Below are 13,772 nucleotides of genomic sequence, written 5' to 3' on the forward strand. Positions count from 1 at the left end.
ACTGCACACAATGGATGGGAACAAGAGATTAATGTTTTAATCTGAGAATCACTGGTATGGTCAGCAGGTGTGTGTGCTCCTGCAGTGAAAAAACCATGAATAAACTTAATAGAGTTAAGTGAACACAGATGAGTCTATTTTTGGAGCAAGACCTGCTCCTCAACGGACGTCAAATTTCTGAAAAAGCAGAATCTTTCTTTGTCCATATTAGGTATAAAACGCCTTCTCAAAGTATCAAGTGATTATATCTAGCATGTGGGATTTTGGTTAAAATCATTGTGTCAAATCTGTAGGAATGTTGCAGCCATGCCAGGCATCCTGGACAGCTACCAGCTAAGCGCTCTCTTGCAAAGTGCCAGTAAAAACACTGCATTCCTAGGTCATATATAATAGTAGGAACAATAATTGCTCACAGTTTAGTCAAAGGCCCTGGCCTCATAAAATATTACTCTTGGTCTTTTTAAAAAAATTAAAAACCTTTTAAGGTTACAGTGTCAATGATTTTAAAAATAATGACAAGCATCTTCACTCCCCAAACCTCCCGTGCTTCATGGCATCTATTTCAGTTCTTACCCTCTTCCCAATGTAACACTACCCTTTGTACTTACACATTACATTCATAAGGAATGCAGTGCCTCAGATCTAGAAAGCCACATACTAGATCTATGCTTCTAATCAGGCCTGTGAGCAAACATAGTTCTCTTGTCAAACTGTAATGACCATCCCTGTGTAGGCAGTAGGGATTGTTTTGAGTAGTAGGATTGTTTTTTATGATCCAGTTGTATTGTATTGGTAGTCCATGACTCAAATGGAGCAGGACATCTCATCCTGCCTCTATGAGATGAGGCCCTGCCTCCTTGGAGGTAATTCCTGTCCTTCTAAAAAGAAAATGTAACCATGTTCACCCAAAACATTTTACAAAACCTGACATAATTGGAAACCCAGTCTTAGCAGAGTTCCCAATTACGCAGACCTACAGCTACAATGAAACAATAAAATACAATTCGTCCAAACAGAAAGCCCTGCAAGACCATATATGCACCAGCAAGACTATATGTGATACATGTGCTTATTGAATTTCTCTGTACTATGAAAAAGACATCCAAGTTCACATCTGATAATAGGCCACATTGAACCATAAAACTGAAAGGCATCTTAACCACCATTTGGGACAATTTCCAATAGGATCTGCAAATAAGATTCAACTATAGCATCCCGGACAGACGAAATACCACCAGTAAAGAATTGCCCATCACCATGGTAATCTACTCCCCTGGGGCACATTTCTTCCCATTAACAAGCATCTCTTGAAGTTTAGCTGAAATATCCTTCCTTGGAATTTGAATTCATTGGTTTTATTCCCATTTTCTGGATCAAGAAAGAACACATTTGCTTAGTCTCTTGAATAACAGTCGTTTATATATTTGAAGGCTTCTATCTTTGGGGTGGCCTACACCCACCCCTTTCCTCAGAGGATTGGGGCCAGGGCAGCCATACCGGCAGCCCCTGTGGCCCCAATCTGGCGTTTTTCCAGGCTACGAAGAAGCGACAAAACACCGCTTCCCCTTGACCTGGAAAAGGGGTATCCTTGGGGCTGCATGCCCCCGGACACCCTGACAGGAGCAGCCATGGGAGAAAGGGGCCGCCCAGCCCCTTTCTCCCTGGCTTTGTTCCGGCAGCAATCTAGTTGCCACAGGAATGAAGGGCACGCCCAAAAGGAGCTCCATTTCGGAGCTCCTTTCTGTGCTGCAGATAAGGCACCACAAGTGCCCTCCAGCGGCACACTAATGTCACGCATGCGTCGGTCCATGTGGAGGCGGCGCATGCATGACAACATCGTCACACACTGTGTATGGACAGTACACCTTCAAAATGGCTGGGGAGCGTGCAGTCACTGCGTGCTCCCCAGCCCTAGTTTTGGCCTTAGGACAGCGCTTCTGCGCCATCTGTATTAGGCCTTTGTTCCCCTTAATGGTCTTTTCTCTAGGCTAATGTTTAGCATGTTGGAATTTAGTACTTTGGGGGGGAGGGGAAGTAGATGTACTTACTAGTAATCGTCTGCAATAACCAAATCTTCTGCTGCCATCTTCTCCAGTCAGCATGAAAGAGAATGTCTCACTATAAGAAAGATCACCCCAGATTTTACTGCTTTGCTTTAAAGCAGGTGTTAACATTCACTCTGGAAACCAATGAATCAATTAATCAAAATTTTATTGACATATCTTGAGTTATCTTCCAGATAGAGAAGATAAAGTTTTACTCCAAACTCTTGGTGAGGCTAGGACACTAACCAAAGGATTTTGTATTGTTCTCTCCATATGTAAATGATGACTGAAAATCACAAACAATAAGAAACTAGGCCTTGTATGTCCTATTTTGAAATTAATTCATATCTTCCCTTCTTTTGCCCTCCAGCTATAGTCTGGGTTTCTCTTATCTTAAAATACTTGGGACCAGAAATGTTTTGGATTTCAGTTTGTTTGTTTGCTTGCTTGCTTCTTTTTAGATTTTGAAATATTTTCATATACATAATGAGATATGTTGGGAATGGGACCCAGATCTAAACTTGAAATTAATTTATGTTTTGTATACACCTTATACACATAGCCTGAAGGTAGTTTTATGCACATTTAACCACAATATTTTTAATTATGAAACAAAGATTGTGTACACTGAACCACCAGAAAGCAAAGGTGTCACTATCTCAGCCACCCATGTGGACAATTTTGGATTTTGGAGTATTCCAGATTTTAGAATTCTGAAGGGCCAAATAATTCCCACCCTTGATATAAGCCATAAATTATGGTAATTAAAAAACAACAACCCATGGTTTCAGTTAAATCTCAAAGAACTTCAACTATTTCAGGCTAGAACTTGACATTGAAATCTGATTGTTGAAGTAAGTCCATTTAAGAGGTAAACTAAAGACTCTCCCAATAGCCTTGAATATCTTATTCTTTTGGTACTAACTTTCTAACTGTGCCCAGATCCATATAAGAACAAACAATGTAACATAAATTATACAGGCATGCTGATAAGGTTCTCCTCAACTGAGCTCAAAGAAAATTGCTGCCAGCTTATAAAATGAGAGGCATGCTCTAAGAGTGCTTAAATTCTCCCCCATCTTGGATTACAATACAAATTAGAGAAGGATGCCCAATTTCCCTCCTCACAATCTATACCAATCCCCAGAACACAGTCTTCCTAGCCCCTACCATCCCTGAACAGCTTTCAAAAGCAGCAGTGAGGAGCAAGCAGGGTGACCAGACATCCTCCTTTTCCTGGACATGTTCTACATTTCAGATGTCTGTCCAGGAGGAATTTCAAAATGTCCTCCATTTCCAGCAGGACTAAGAAGCATGAAGTTATATTTATATTAGTGTTTTTAGCTTTTATTTTGTAATACCTCATATTTTTCTTGAATGTCCTGCATTTTGCAGTGCCTTGTCCTCCTTTGCAGTTAGCACATCTGGCCACCCTGCGAGCTAATAGGATAAATGGTTTTCTCTTCTGGTTTGGCAACTCAATGTGGTGGATCTAGGTCACTGTAGTTTTCAAGAATCACTATGACTTTCCTCTAAGAAGGTTGATCTGCATCAGGGCAACGCAAAAAAGGAAGGGGTTGACCTCCTTGCTCCCCTCTCTTCCTTCTATCCTGCTGCTGCTGCTACAACCATTGTCCAGGGAAAGAAGAGGGATTTAAGGAGAAAACAGAATATACTAAAGACAGAAATCATTAAAAGTATTATTTTCTAAGCCTGGGGTGTGAGTTGGGAAATATACATTCTTTCTGAAATGTTGTAAAGAGTTTGCATCTTTTCTGTATTGATCAGAAATGAGCAGGAGATAGGCAAGTTCTCTCATCTCTAATATCAGATACCAAAAAGGCAAATTTTCCAGAACATTTAGAATCTAAAGTAATGTAATATCATCACTGTCCTTCTACAATGCTGATCAAATTACACTTTCTTTGAGTTGTGAAAAGGGACACGAACTAGGTGTCCTGGACCAGCAAAACATTATGGAGTTCTGGATGGGAAAAAAAGCAACATTATTCATGGAACAAAGGGCAAAACATAGTACGAGCCTTGTTACTAACCCACAATTGTGTCTACTGAAAAAACTGTTTACCTGTTGTATTCTGACACTGGATTCCAGTCTTTGGCATCTGGAAAGCAAAACTGGGGAATGGCTTTGAGCCGTTCTTCTGCTTCACGAACTTGTTTTGTGGGTCTTTCTAGCTGTGGTAGAATAGATCGATATCAGTAGAGTCTAGCGTAGACCCAAATCAAAGTTCTGAAATCTCAAATCCCTTCCTTTCCACTACAGTCCCCTGTACTCTTTAAAAACAGAAACAAAACACTTTTTACTGAGGATTAAAGTCATGCCATGATAGGCAGCAGGAAGCTGGAAGAGGAGAGATACTCCCAGAACAGACAAAGGCACTTTCTGTAAGCATGACTCTTTTCATGGAAATTGCCTTCATTTGACATTTTCCCATCTGTTTCTTCCAGGTCCTCTGTACTGGGGAGAAAAGAAAAGGAATTCCCTTCTGAGGCCATTCCTTCTGTTCAGGTTTATGTTTGGAAATAATGGATACTTCCCTTCCCCAATATACATACATCTTTTTAATTTTTTTAATTGTCAGTTGTGCTGCTTCACAATTCTTGAAAACATCACACCAACACATTGTTAGCAGGTCAATTTCATTTAAAGTTTTTGTTGTTGTTATGTACCCTCAACACTGACTTCCAGCACCCCATCCTAGATTTTTCTTGGCAAGATTTATTCAGAGGTTTGCCATCGCCCTTCTCTGAGACTGAGGAAGCAGGATGTGCCCCAGGCCAGCTACTAGCTTTCCATGGCTGAGTGAGAATGCAAATCCTGGTTTCCCAGAGTACTGATTCAACACTCAAACTATGCTAGTGTTGCTGCTCTTAAATTCATCAGGATTTCCTTCCAAGTAAATGTGCACAGAAGCAAGGAACTAAAAGGACTTCTCCTTCAAAAATAGTATAACATTGCACACTTCAAACATGACTGTGACTGGGGGATGGGGAGAGAAGCATTGTAAAATGTGAGCTCTCTTCCTTAACTAAGAAACTCCTTTTTGTTAAATTAAGGGTCATATTATACATCCCATTTATTAGAGTACAGCTTCTCTTTCTGATTTTCTATAATTTTTACAATGGTAGGGTCACTGAAGGTGCATCACAGAAAAGGTTTAAGCCTTGCCTCACTGGCCATCCTCCTCATTTTAAAAAAGCCACTCCACTTGCATGTGACAGAAAAGTCATTCCCACTGGCACCATGGGCAATGGGGAATTTTGGGGAGGGTCCATGTGTGGAGAAAGGACAGATAATGCTTACTCTATATGTTGTGACAATGGCTGCATCATGCTGAAATTTAAGAAAACCAGAAAGCAAAGCAAAATCTTATGCATTTAAAGTATAGAGGATGACCTTATGATGCAATGTTATGAATTTATTAGCATTCAGCACATAGGTCTAAAATTGCTTTATGCTGTAAAAAAAAAATGCAGTGAGACACAGTCAGTCCTCGGTATCCACAGATGGTTGAATCCATGGATAAGGAATTCGTGGATACAGAGGACTGACTGTATCTCACTGAAATTTTTAATGAAAATATCTATCTATCTATCTATGCAAAAAAAGCAAACCTTGATTTTGCCATTTTATATAAGGGTCACCATTTTACTACGCCATGGTATTTAATGGGATTTGATCATCCATGGATTTTGGATTCCACAGAGGTCCTGGAACCAAATCTCAGTGGATACCAAGGGCCAACTGTACCTCAGATCAAGCTGAGGACAGTTTCATAGTTATCTCCATCCAGAGTTCTCCCTAGGGTGTAGAGTTCCAAATTTCCTGTCCATGTTTCAAGAGTGGCCCTGATGTTCCACCAATCTGCCACTGTTCCATTTTCAGTGTCTAGGGTTTGTTCAGGACAGTCCACTTCACAGGTTGCCATATTAGTGGTATTACCCTTACGAAATAGTGATGTGCATTACTGCATATACATACCAAATACGTACAATGTTAAAACCAACAGATGGACCTTAGGGTCCTTTCCAATCATATGATTCCAAGAAATGAAAATGTAATCACACAATCTCATCAGGATTCTTTGTTGTGCTCATTTAATCAGTACACATATAAAAATGTTCATATCTGATATCAGAAAAAAGGACTAAAGAGAAATAATGACAAACTACACAAATACAATGACAAGAAAGTGAACAGCCCTAACAACAATAAGTAATGACTATCCATCAATACAATTCTTACCTTTGGAAACTGATATGTGACTTCAGGGAGATAAGTGTTTTTAGAGGGTTTCTTCTTAAGGGAAACTACCACAAAATACTCAAACAGTTCACGTTCCTGCCATTCAATCAGCTCCAGTTCCAAAGTCCGGTAACTAGGAGCCCTCTTCAGCATTGACTGGATGTGAACAAGGCGCTGAGTGTGAGCTAGTATTACAAAAGGAACAAGAAGCATTAGTTGGTGGTTCTGTGGGTGTTCTGTGCTTTTAACACCAAGTCTTGGAATTCTTTCTCTTTCTGATAGAAATATAGGCCTTTCAGGCAGTGGGAGAAGTAATTGAAAAGAATCTTAAGATAGGGTTGCCATAAGTGAGGACCTCCAAACCGGGACAAATGTAGGACAAATGTAGGGCAACATTTTCAAATGTAGGACACATTTTTATAAAAATGGAGGACGCGCAAAAAATTGAGTTTTTTAAAAAAAATGTTAATATAAATGCATGTTTTTAGGCATGATCAAAATGGAGGACATTTTGGCATTATTCCTAGACAGATGGCAGAAATGGACTTGCCCTCGGGTTCAACTGTACTTCTCAGAAGTGTGTACTTGGGCAAGGGACTGTGGTTTTTCTTCACTGCGCATGAGTTTGTAAAAATCACAGCAAGTTACATTGGCCGTGCCTCAGAGGCTTGTTGATATCAATATCACCATCATCATCATCATCATCATCATCACTATAATTGTCCAGGAAAGGCATTTGTTAGCATTCAAAGCACCATAAATACACAAAAAATGCACTTGCATATATTTAATAATAAAAAATAATGAAAAAATAAATAAAAAACAAGGCAGGGGTTATATATTTGATAATAAAAATTAATAAAATAAAATAAAAAACAAGCAATAATAAAAATTAATAAAATAAAACAAAAACAAGCAATAATAAAAATTAATAAAATAAAACAAAAACAAGCAATAATAAAATTAATATAATGAAACAAAAACAAGCAATAATAAAATTAATAAAATAAAAAAAGCAATAATAAAAATTAAAAAAATTAAATAAAATAAGTATTTTATATTTTTAAAAATTATTAAAAAAAACCAAAATACCAAGGCAGACCTAATGGCCACTGACTCAGCTTTCCTCCTCCTCCTCTGGCCCAATTGTGTCCTGGCCTTCAGGCACCCTTCCTCCGGCTCCTTCCTCCTCCTCCTCCTCCTCCTCTCCCCCCTCCTCCTCCTGGAAGCGGGGCAGGCGCGCGCGCACGGAGGGAAGTGTGGTGGGCAGGTGCGCGCGTGCGCGTGGAGGGAAGTGGGGTGGACAGGCGCGCGCGCGCGCGCGCGTGCGGAGGAAACTGGGGCGGGCAGGCGCATGCGGAGGGAATGGGCAGGTGCGCGCGCTGCCACTGGCCCCTGCTGAGGCCTGGGCGGCACACGCCAAGGCGCTCAAGCCCTCCCAGTGGAGGCGCGGTGGCGGCGGCGCTTCTGCCGCCGGCCCGCTGAGGAGGAGGAGGAAGGCGGAGCCGGAGGAGGAGGTGGGTTGGCGCCGCAGCAGCCGCATTAGCGGCAGCGGCAATGGCCGGAGCGGGCCCCCAAACCGGGAACAAGGCACGGGTGGGGGCCCAAACCGGACCGGGACCGGGAGGGGCCCCCCGAAACCGTGAATGGCACGGGGGCCGCCGGGTTATGGCAACCCTATCTTAAGATATGTAACAAATTAAGAGTTGTGCAAACTTCTCCAACGATTGCATAAAACCAGGCCTTTTAGATTCACATACTTTACTGTTTTCAGGCCTTTTAGATTCACATACTTGAACAATCATGTATTCTTTCTTTATACTTTATTAATTCACATACATTTTTAATCAGCAGTTGCAAATAAAATCAGTCTATAGTTCAAAACAGGTTTCAGTTTTGATGCTAAGAAAGGAGTGATGAAAACACATGCACTTCTAAATATCATCATGTCCCTATACTTCTGCTTGCTCACAATCTTATTAAAGCAAATGAGATTGTGCACTAGCGAATGAGAATGGCACAATTCTATGTGGGACCTTTTGCAACAATCAGAAATTATTTTTCAAAACTTACAGTCCTCTAAAAGCCATACAGTACCAGAATTTGTCCTCTGACTGACACAGAATGAGCATCACATTTACCGTAGTTAAACACTAAACTGGGAGGATGAGATGCGTCAATTTTTGTCCATCAAATTCTACCGGGCTGCTGGAATTGCTTTTATTAACTGTTGTTTGGAGCTATATAGGAAGGCTTTCTCATATTATATGATAATGCTGATATTTTTTATTGGTTATACAGTGACTTGTTGTTTCCTGTTTGCTGTATCAAGAATTCATTGTGTTATTCAGCAGGGTTTTGATTTTTAGAAAAGTGGAACAACAAACATTTAATACTAATACTACACCTCATAAAACTAGCAGCAACACATTGCAGTTTTATCCATCTGTTTCTGCTGTACCTCAGATTACAAATACCACAGCATTCAGCATCAACCTCAAGCCAGAAAATTCAGTGGAATCAAAGTAGTATCTGGCACTAGTTGGGAAAATAAGTCCATAAAGACAGTTTTAGTGACTGGATAATGAAGAGTCAGATGGACTAGTTCTAGACAGTAAAGGCAGCAAAGACAGCTAAAGACAAGAACCTTGTCCAGTAATTTAACAATCTTCTCATTTTCTATATCTTTAAAGAATTTTTAAAATGTATATCATCTCTATCAGTATGATATGGATATAGATATAATTAGTCCTTCCTACTCAAGCTTATCTTTCAATGTATCCTGAATTACTCCATCATCAAAAGACTGCAAAAAGAGGAACTAGATTGTATTAAGACCATCTTCTGAGACAGGGGGCTTTTGTCTGAATCACAGATGACCCACAAGGAGATAACAATGCTGATTTATTTTATAAGTTTGCTGTAATGATGATTGAAATAAAGCCATAACATAAAATACTGTGCAACTGGGCCTGTTTATGCACACTGTTTATACAATGCTTCCTAAATCACTTTCCACCTCTACATACATACACACAGACATATGCCCTCCAAATCTGCTCTGGCAATAGACACTCTTGGATACAGTCCATCATGTATATACAAAGTGTTTGAGCATATAAGAAAATTACAAAGTACAAATTATTCTGTTTATCAAACTGACTACCACTTATTATACTATTACTGACTGGATGTATAAGGCCACATCTTACAATAAAGACTAATAAATAATAATTAATAAAACCTTTATTTTTATCCCGCTTTTCTGTGATGAGACAATCAAAGTGGCTCACAACACATTAAAATATCCACATTCAACATTATGTCCCAACCCCCCCCCCTTAAAACAGGATTAAACATGATACAATTAAAATTGGAGATTAAAATATCTATTAATAACACAATACAAATATAACAAGGACAGAGTGGTGGGCTAATACATGATGTGAGGGGCTATCATTCTGTGGCCGGACACTTTTATTCAAATTATAACAGAAAATTGCATCCTAAGAACCATGCAACAGGGCTTTGTGCTTCCTCCTTCTAACTACATTTTCCTATTAACTCCAGAAGCCAAACCTGAGGCTGGAGAGCACTGAAAATAGCATGGCAGTGGGGTAAGAAAACAGAAGACCTGTTGGACCTAATAGTGGGCCCAGCCATTTTCTATTCTCCTTTGGAGCCACTGCACAACAAAATACAGAAGCAAAAGAATATGATAAACCAACAAGAATATTACAGACTCTGTCTCCTCCTTTTTCATAAACTCTGGGCTCAGCACTGATTTCTAATGTATCTATTTTACTACACAGCAATTCCGCAAATGCATCTGAGCCCTTCCCAGAAGGCATCTGGCTCCATCCTGGCTTCTGAGGGAGAGAAGGGTGGGCCAATCCCACCAGGGCTCCCCAAAGGAACTGAACCCTTCCCAGAAGGCATCTGGCTCCATCCTGGCCTCTGAAGGAGAGAGGGGATAGGCCAATGCCATCAGGCCTCCCCAAAGGAACTGAGCCCTTCCCAGAAGGCATTTGGCTGCATCTTCCACTCCCTTCCCCTTTTGCATGTCATGTCTTCTTAGATTGTAAGCCTGAGGGCAGGGAACCGTCTAATTAAAATATTGTATGTACAGTGCTGTGTAAATTTACAGCGCTATATAAATAAAGCTTAATAATAATAATAATAATGATGATGATGCACAAGATTGTAGCCTGACAGCAAGAAGAAGACTTATAGTATTCAGAGAGCCTAGAGTAGCTTGTAAACGAAGAGCTGAAACAGACAGCCCTTTGATGCTGCCTTTCGGGCAGCTTGGGAGCATGGTGTTTACATGCTGCACACTCCCAAGCCACCTGCAAACCGTCCAGCCATTTACACAGGGGCAGCATCATGATGCTTTTGCAGCAAAATGCACTATTTTTTGTGCCAATTATTTTTTTCATCAAAAGTCACAAAATGCAAAAATCTTGGAATGTGATTTTTTTATAGCTGCTTATTCAGCAATTATAGGGAAATTGGATTCTTGACATTCTTAGTATGTATGCACTGAAATTCTACTCAGCACCTCTCCTTTAATCATCTTGATATTTCATGTGGCATAGTGACTACTATTTTCTATTCTACTATTTTACTATAAAATTAGTACAATGCTTAATCAGCCTGAAATAAGCACACCACAACAGCATATAATAGAATAAACAGTGAAATTTACACACTGGCAAATAAAAACATGTTATTAAATTATTTTTATTCTACATATCTGACAATTTCTGTCATCCCAAACTCCACAGAACAAGAAAATGACTTCGCAGTATATGTAGCAAAGCAAATATCTAGTTTGTAAAAAGGTACAAAAAGTGGAGACTAGCCAAAGTCTTTCCTAAAAGATAGTATCTACTCCAAGAAAACAGCATTGTACTCTCATAGATCTCAAAACACTACATATGCAACATCTGACTGGGCTTCATCTTTTCATCTCAAGATGTGGGAGGCATATACTGGAGAAGGTGGTCCCAGAAATATTCATAATTCACAGATTAAGATGTTAACATAAACCATAACTATATACAATAGTGGTTATATCTTATTTTAATATGATATGTGAGAGTCATCTGTGCTGATTTCTGAACTCTGGGACTCTACAGTCTAAAGACTCCAGTATTTGGCAGCTGAAATGTGACAAATTTCAGAAACTCCACAGAATAGCAAACTAAAGAGTAGGTTGCAGACATTCCCAGCACATTTTTTTATATCTGTCACATAATTACTTCTCCATTTAGGTACTCCTAATTTCAGATAGAATTCCACCACTGAAAATTAAGATGATTTTTGGTCTACATTCACATACATCTTATCTTACATTTGTATATATCTTCTCTGCAAAATGTATCAATGTATTAAGAGCCAAGATTTCTCCCCGAACAACACAGAACAACAGAGTCCTTTAAGGTCTAGTATTCAAAGGCATATGGTTATCACGTTCTCAGATAAGACAAACAGAGTGAAAGAAATACAGGAGCTTAACCCAGTCAATACTTTTAAGAAGTACTGAAAGTGGTTTGAGAAGGGTGATTTCCCACTATATTGACACAAATTTCTTTTGTCTCCCTGTAAACTTTGGTCAAACGGGTTTTGAAGGCCTTTGAAATGAAACAAAAACTCTTAAATGTGATTTCTAAACATGAACTTAGAATGAGCGTAAACATCACAAGCAATGATCCCTCTTTCAAACTATTTTGAACTCTCTGGAGACAAAAAGGGGCATCCATCAGTCTGACTTCACTGGATTGTAAAGTGACTAGAAGATAAGATAGGAACTGAGCTTCTCACCTTTAAACCTGTCATCTGAATCACTTTCACTCTCACTGTTTTCATCTGAAAAAGAGAAGGATTTTACCATCAGAAAGAAGACTTCAGGCTTGCTCTTGCAGTAAGCAAAAATGCCCTGCAACGAACCTATCTCACACTAAGTGATTTTTATGGGGAAACTATTCATGATTCTGAAAATATTTAGACACTCTAAAGTAATTTCCGTGCTGCTTTAGGATCATTCTGACAACTGATTAAATATTGTATATTCAAATCCCTCTACATTTTGAAAGGAGGTTCTGCAACAAGCCCAAGGGGAACTCTTGAAAGTTTGCATTTGGCATTATACCACAGTGAGAGCTAAATTATGACTCATTCATAGCATGCAGGTCTTAAGCAGTTAATAAAAGTTAACTAAAGTGATATGTATCTTTGTCAGCTGCTTCTTCAACAAGTAAAGAACTATGCTGTAGCATGGGCAAGGAGCAGCTACAATGAAACCCAAAGTAGCATTTCTCTCCCTGTCTGAGCAGCAGGATTAACACCATGTCCCACTGATAAAGCAACACACCTCCTAGGGCAGAGCCATTACCTGGACATACATTATACATACATACAAAAATGTGCACAAAATAGCTATTACAAATTTATTTGGAAATAATAAGTACACAAATTCCATTTTAGTTCATCTCACTTTTCATATTTTTGTGCACACAGGTGAATAGAAAAACCAAATGGCTGATAAAACATAGTGGTTTTATCATGGTCATAGCAGTTCTGCATAAATTAGCTGATAAATCAAACGCTATGGTAGAATCAAGTACTCTACATGTTACATAGAAACTATTCGTTGGACTTACATCAGTTTTCTCCAGTGTCTCTAGCAGTAAACATGAAAAGTATAAAAGATGAATTCCTAAATGCTCAAGAATATACATACACTAGAGCAGTGGTTACCAACCTGTGGGTCGGGACCCCTTTGGGGGTCGAATGACTCTTTCATGGGGGTCACCTAAGACCATTGGAAAGCACCTATTTAATTACAGTTATGAAGCAAATAATTTCATGGGTTTGGGTCACCACAACATGAGGAACTGTATTAAGGGGTCACGGCATTAGGAAGGTTGGGAACCACTGCACTAGAGTCTGTGGTTGCATGCAACTCCCAGGAAGTAATCAATGCATGCATGGAAATAAGCCTCTGACCTTGTGACCTTCATATGTTTACTATGTTCAGTGTTATTTACTATTAGCCTAGGTAAACTACTTGTAAATCACAGTGACTTCTATAATGGTAGGTAGATGTTCAACATTCTTTCCTTAATCCAAAAGGTTTCAATCATATACCTCTCAGCGATGCTGTTTCAATATTAGACATTGAGAGTTTCTTCAATCTCTTCTTCCCTCTCTTTGCACTATAGATAGAATTAATCCTTTGTACAAGCTGGAAAAGAGGACAGCCATCAGCCCAGCATACATCAAATTTAAACCACACACATACACACATCACACGAACAAAGAAACCAAAAACAAATTATATATTCATAACTGTTCATGTCATTCTTTCAGGTTCCAGTCCAGTATACAAACATACCTGGAAACTGACCCCACCGAACACACCTGGTTTCCACACTGCAGAAATAAAGCAGTTTGAC

General features: G+C 39.4%; 1 protein-coding gene across 4 annotated transcripts in view; it reads right to left on the bottom strand.

Moving 5' to 3' along the window:
- The window catches only part of LOC149314445 (DENN domain-containing protein 2B-like), a 228,540-nt gene that overhangs the window by 44,461 nt on the left and 170,307 nt on the right, over window positions 1–13,772 (bottom strand). For all 4 annotated transcript variants that reach the window (XM_089521130.1, XM_089521132.1, XM_089521129.1 and 1 more), the window contains 5 exons: window positions 13,465–13,561; window positions 12,139–12,183; window positions 6,313–6,497; window positions 4,132–4,241; window positions 2,049–2,118 (listed from right to left, as the gene is read on the bottom strand). In XM_089521130.1, coding sequence (XP_089377256.1) covers window positions 2,049–2,118; window positions 4,132–4,241; window positions 6,313–6,497; window positions 12,139–12,183; window positions 13,465–13,561 — 507 coding nt within the window. The remainder of the gene's footprint in view (window positions 1–2,048; window positions 2,119–4,131; window positions 4,242–6,312; window positions 6,498–12,138; window positions 12,184–13,464; window positions 13,562–13,772) is intronic.

Source organism: Sceloporus occidentalis, unplaced genomic scaffold (genome assembly GCF_023333645.1).
Source record: "Sceloporus occidentalis isolate IW3139 unplaced genomic scaffold, rSceOcc1.0.p SCAF_4, whole genome shotgun sequence".
NCBI lineage: Eukaryota > Metazoa > Chordata > Lepidosauria > Squamata > Phrynosomatidae > Sceloporus > Sceloporus occidentalis.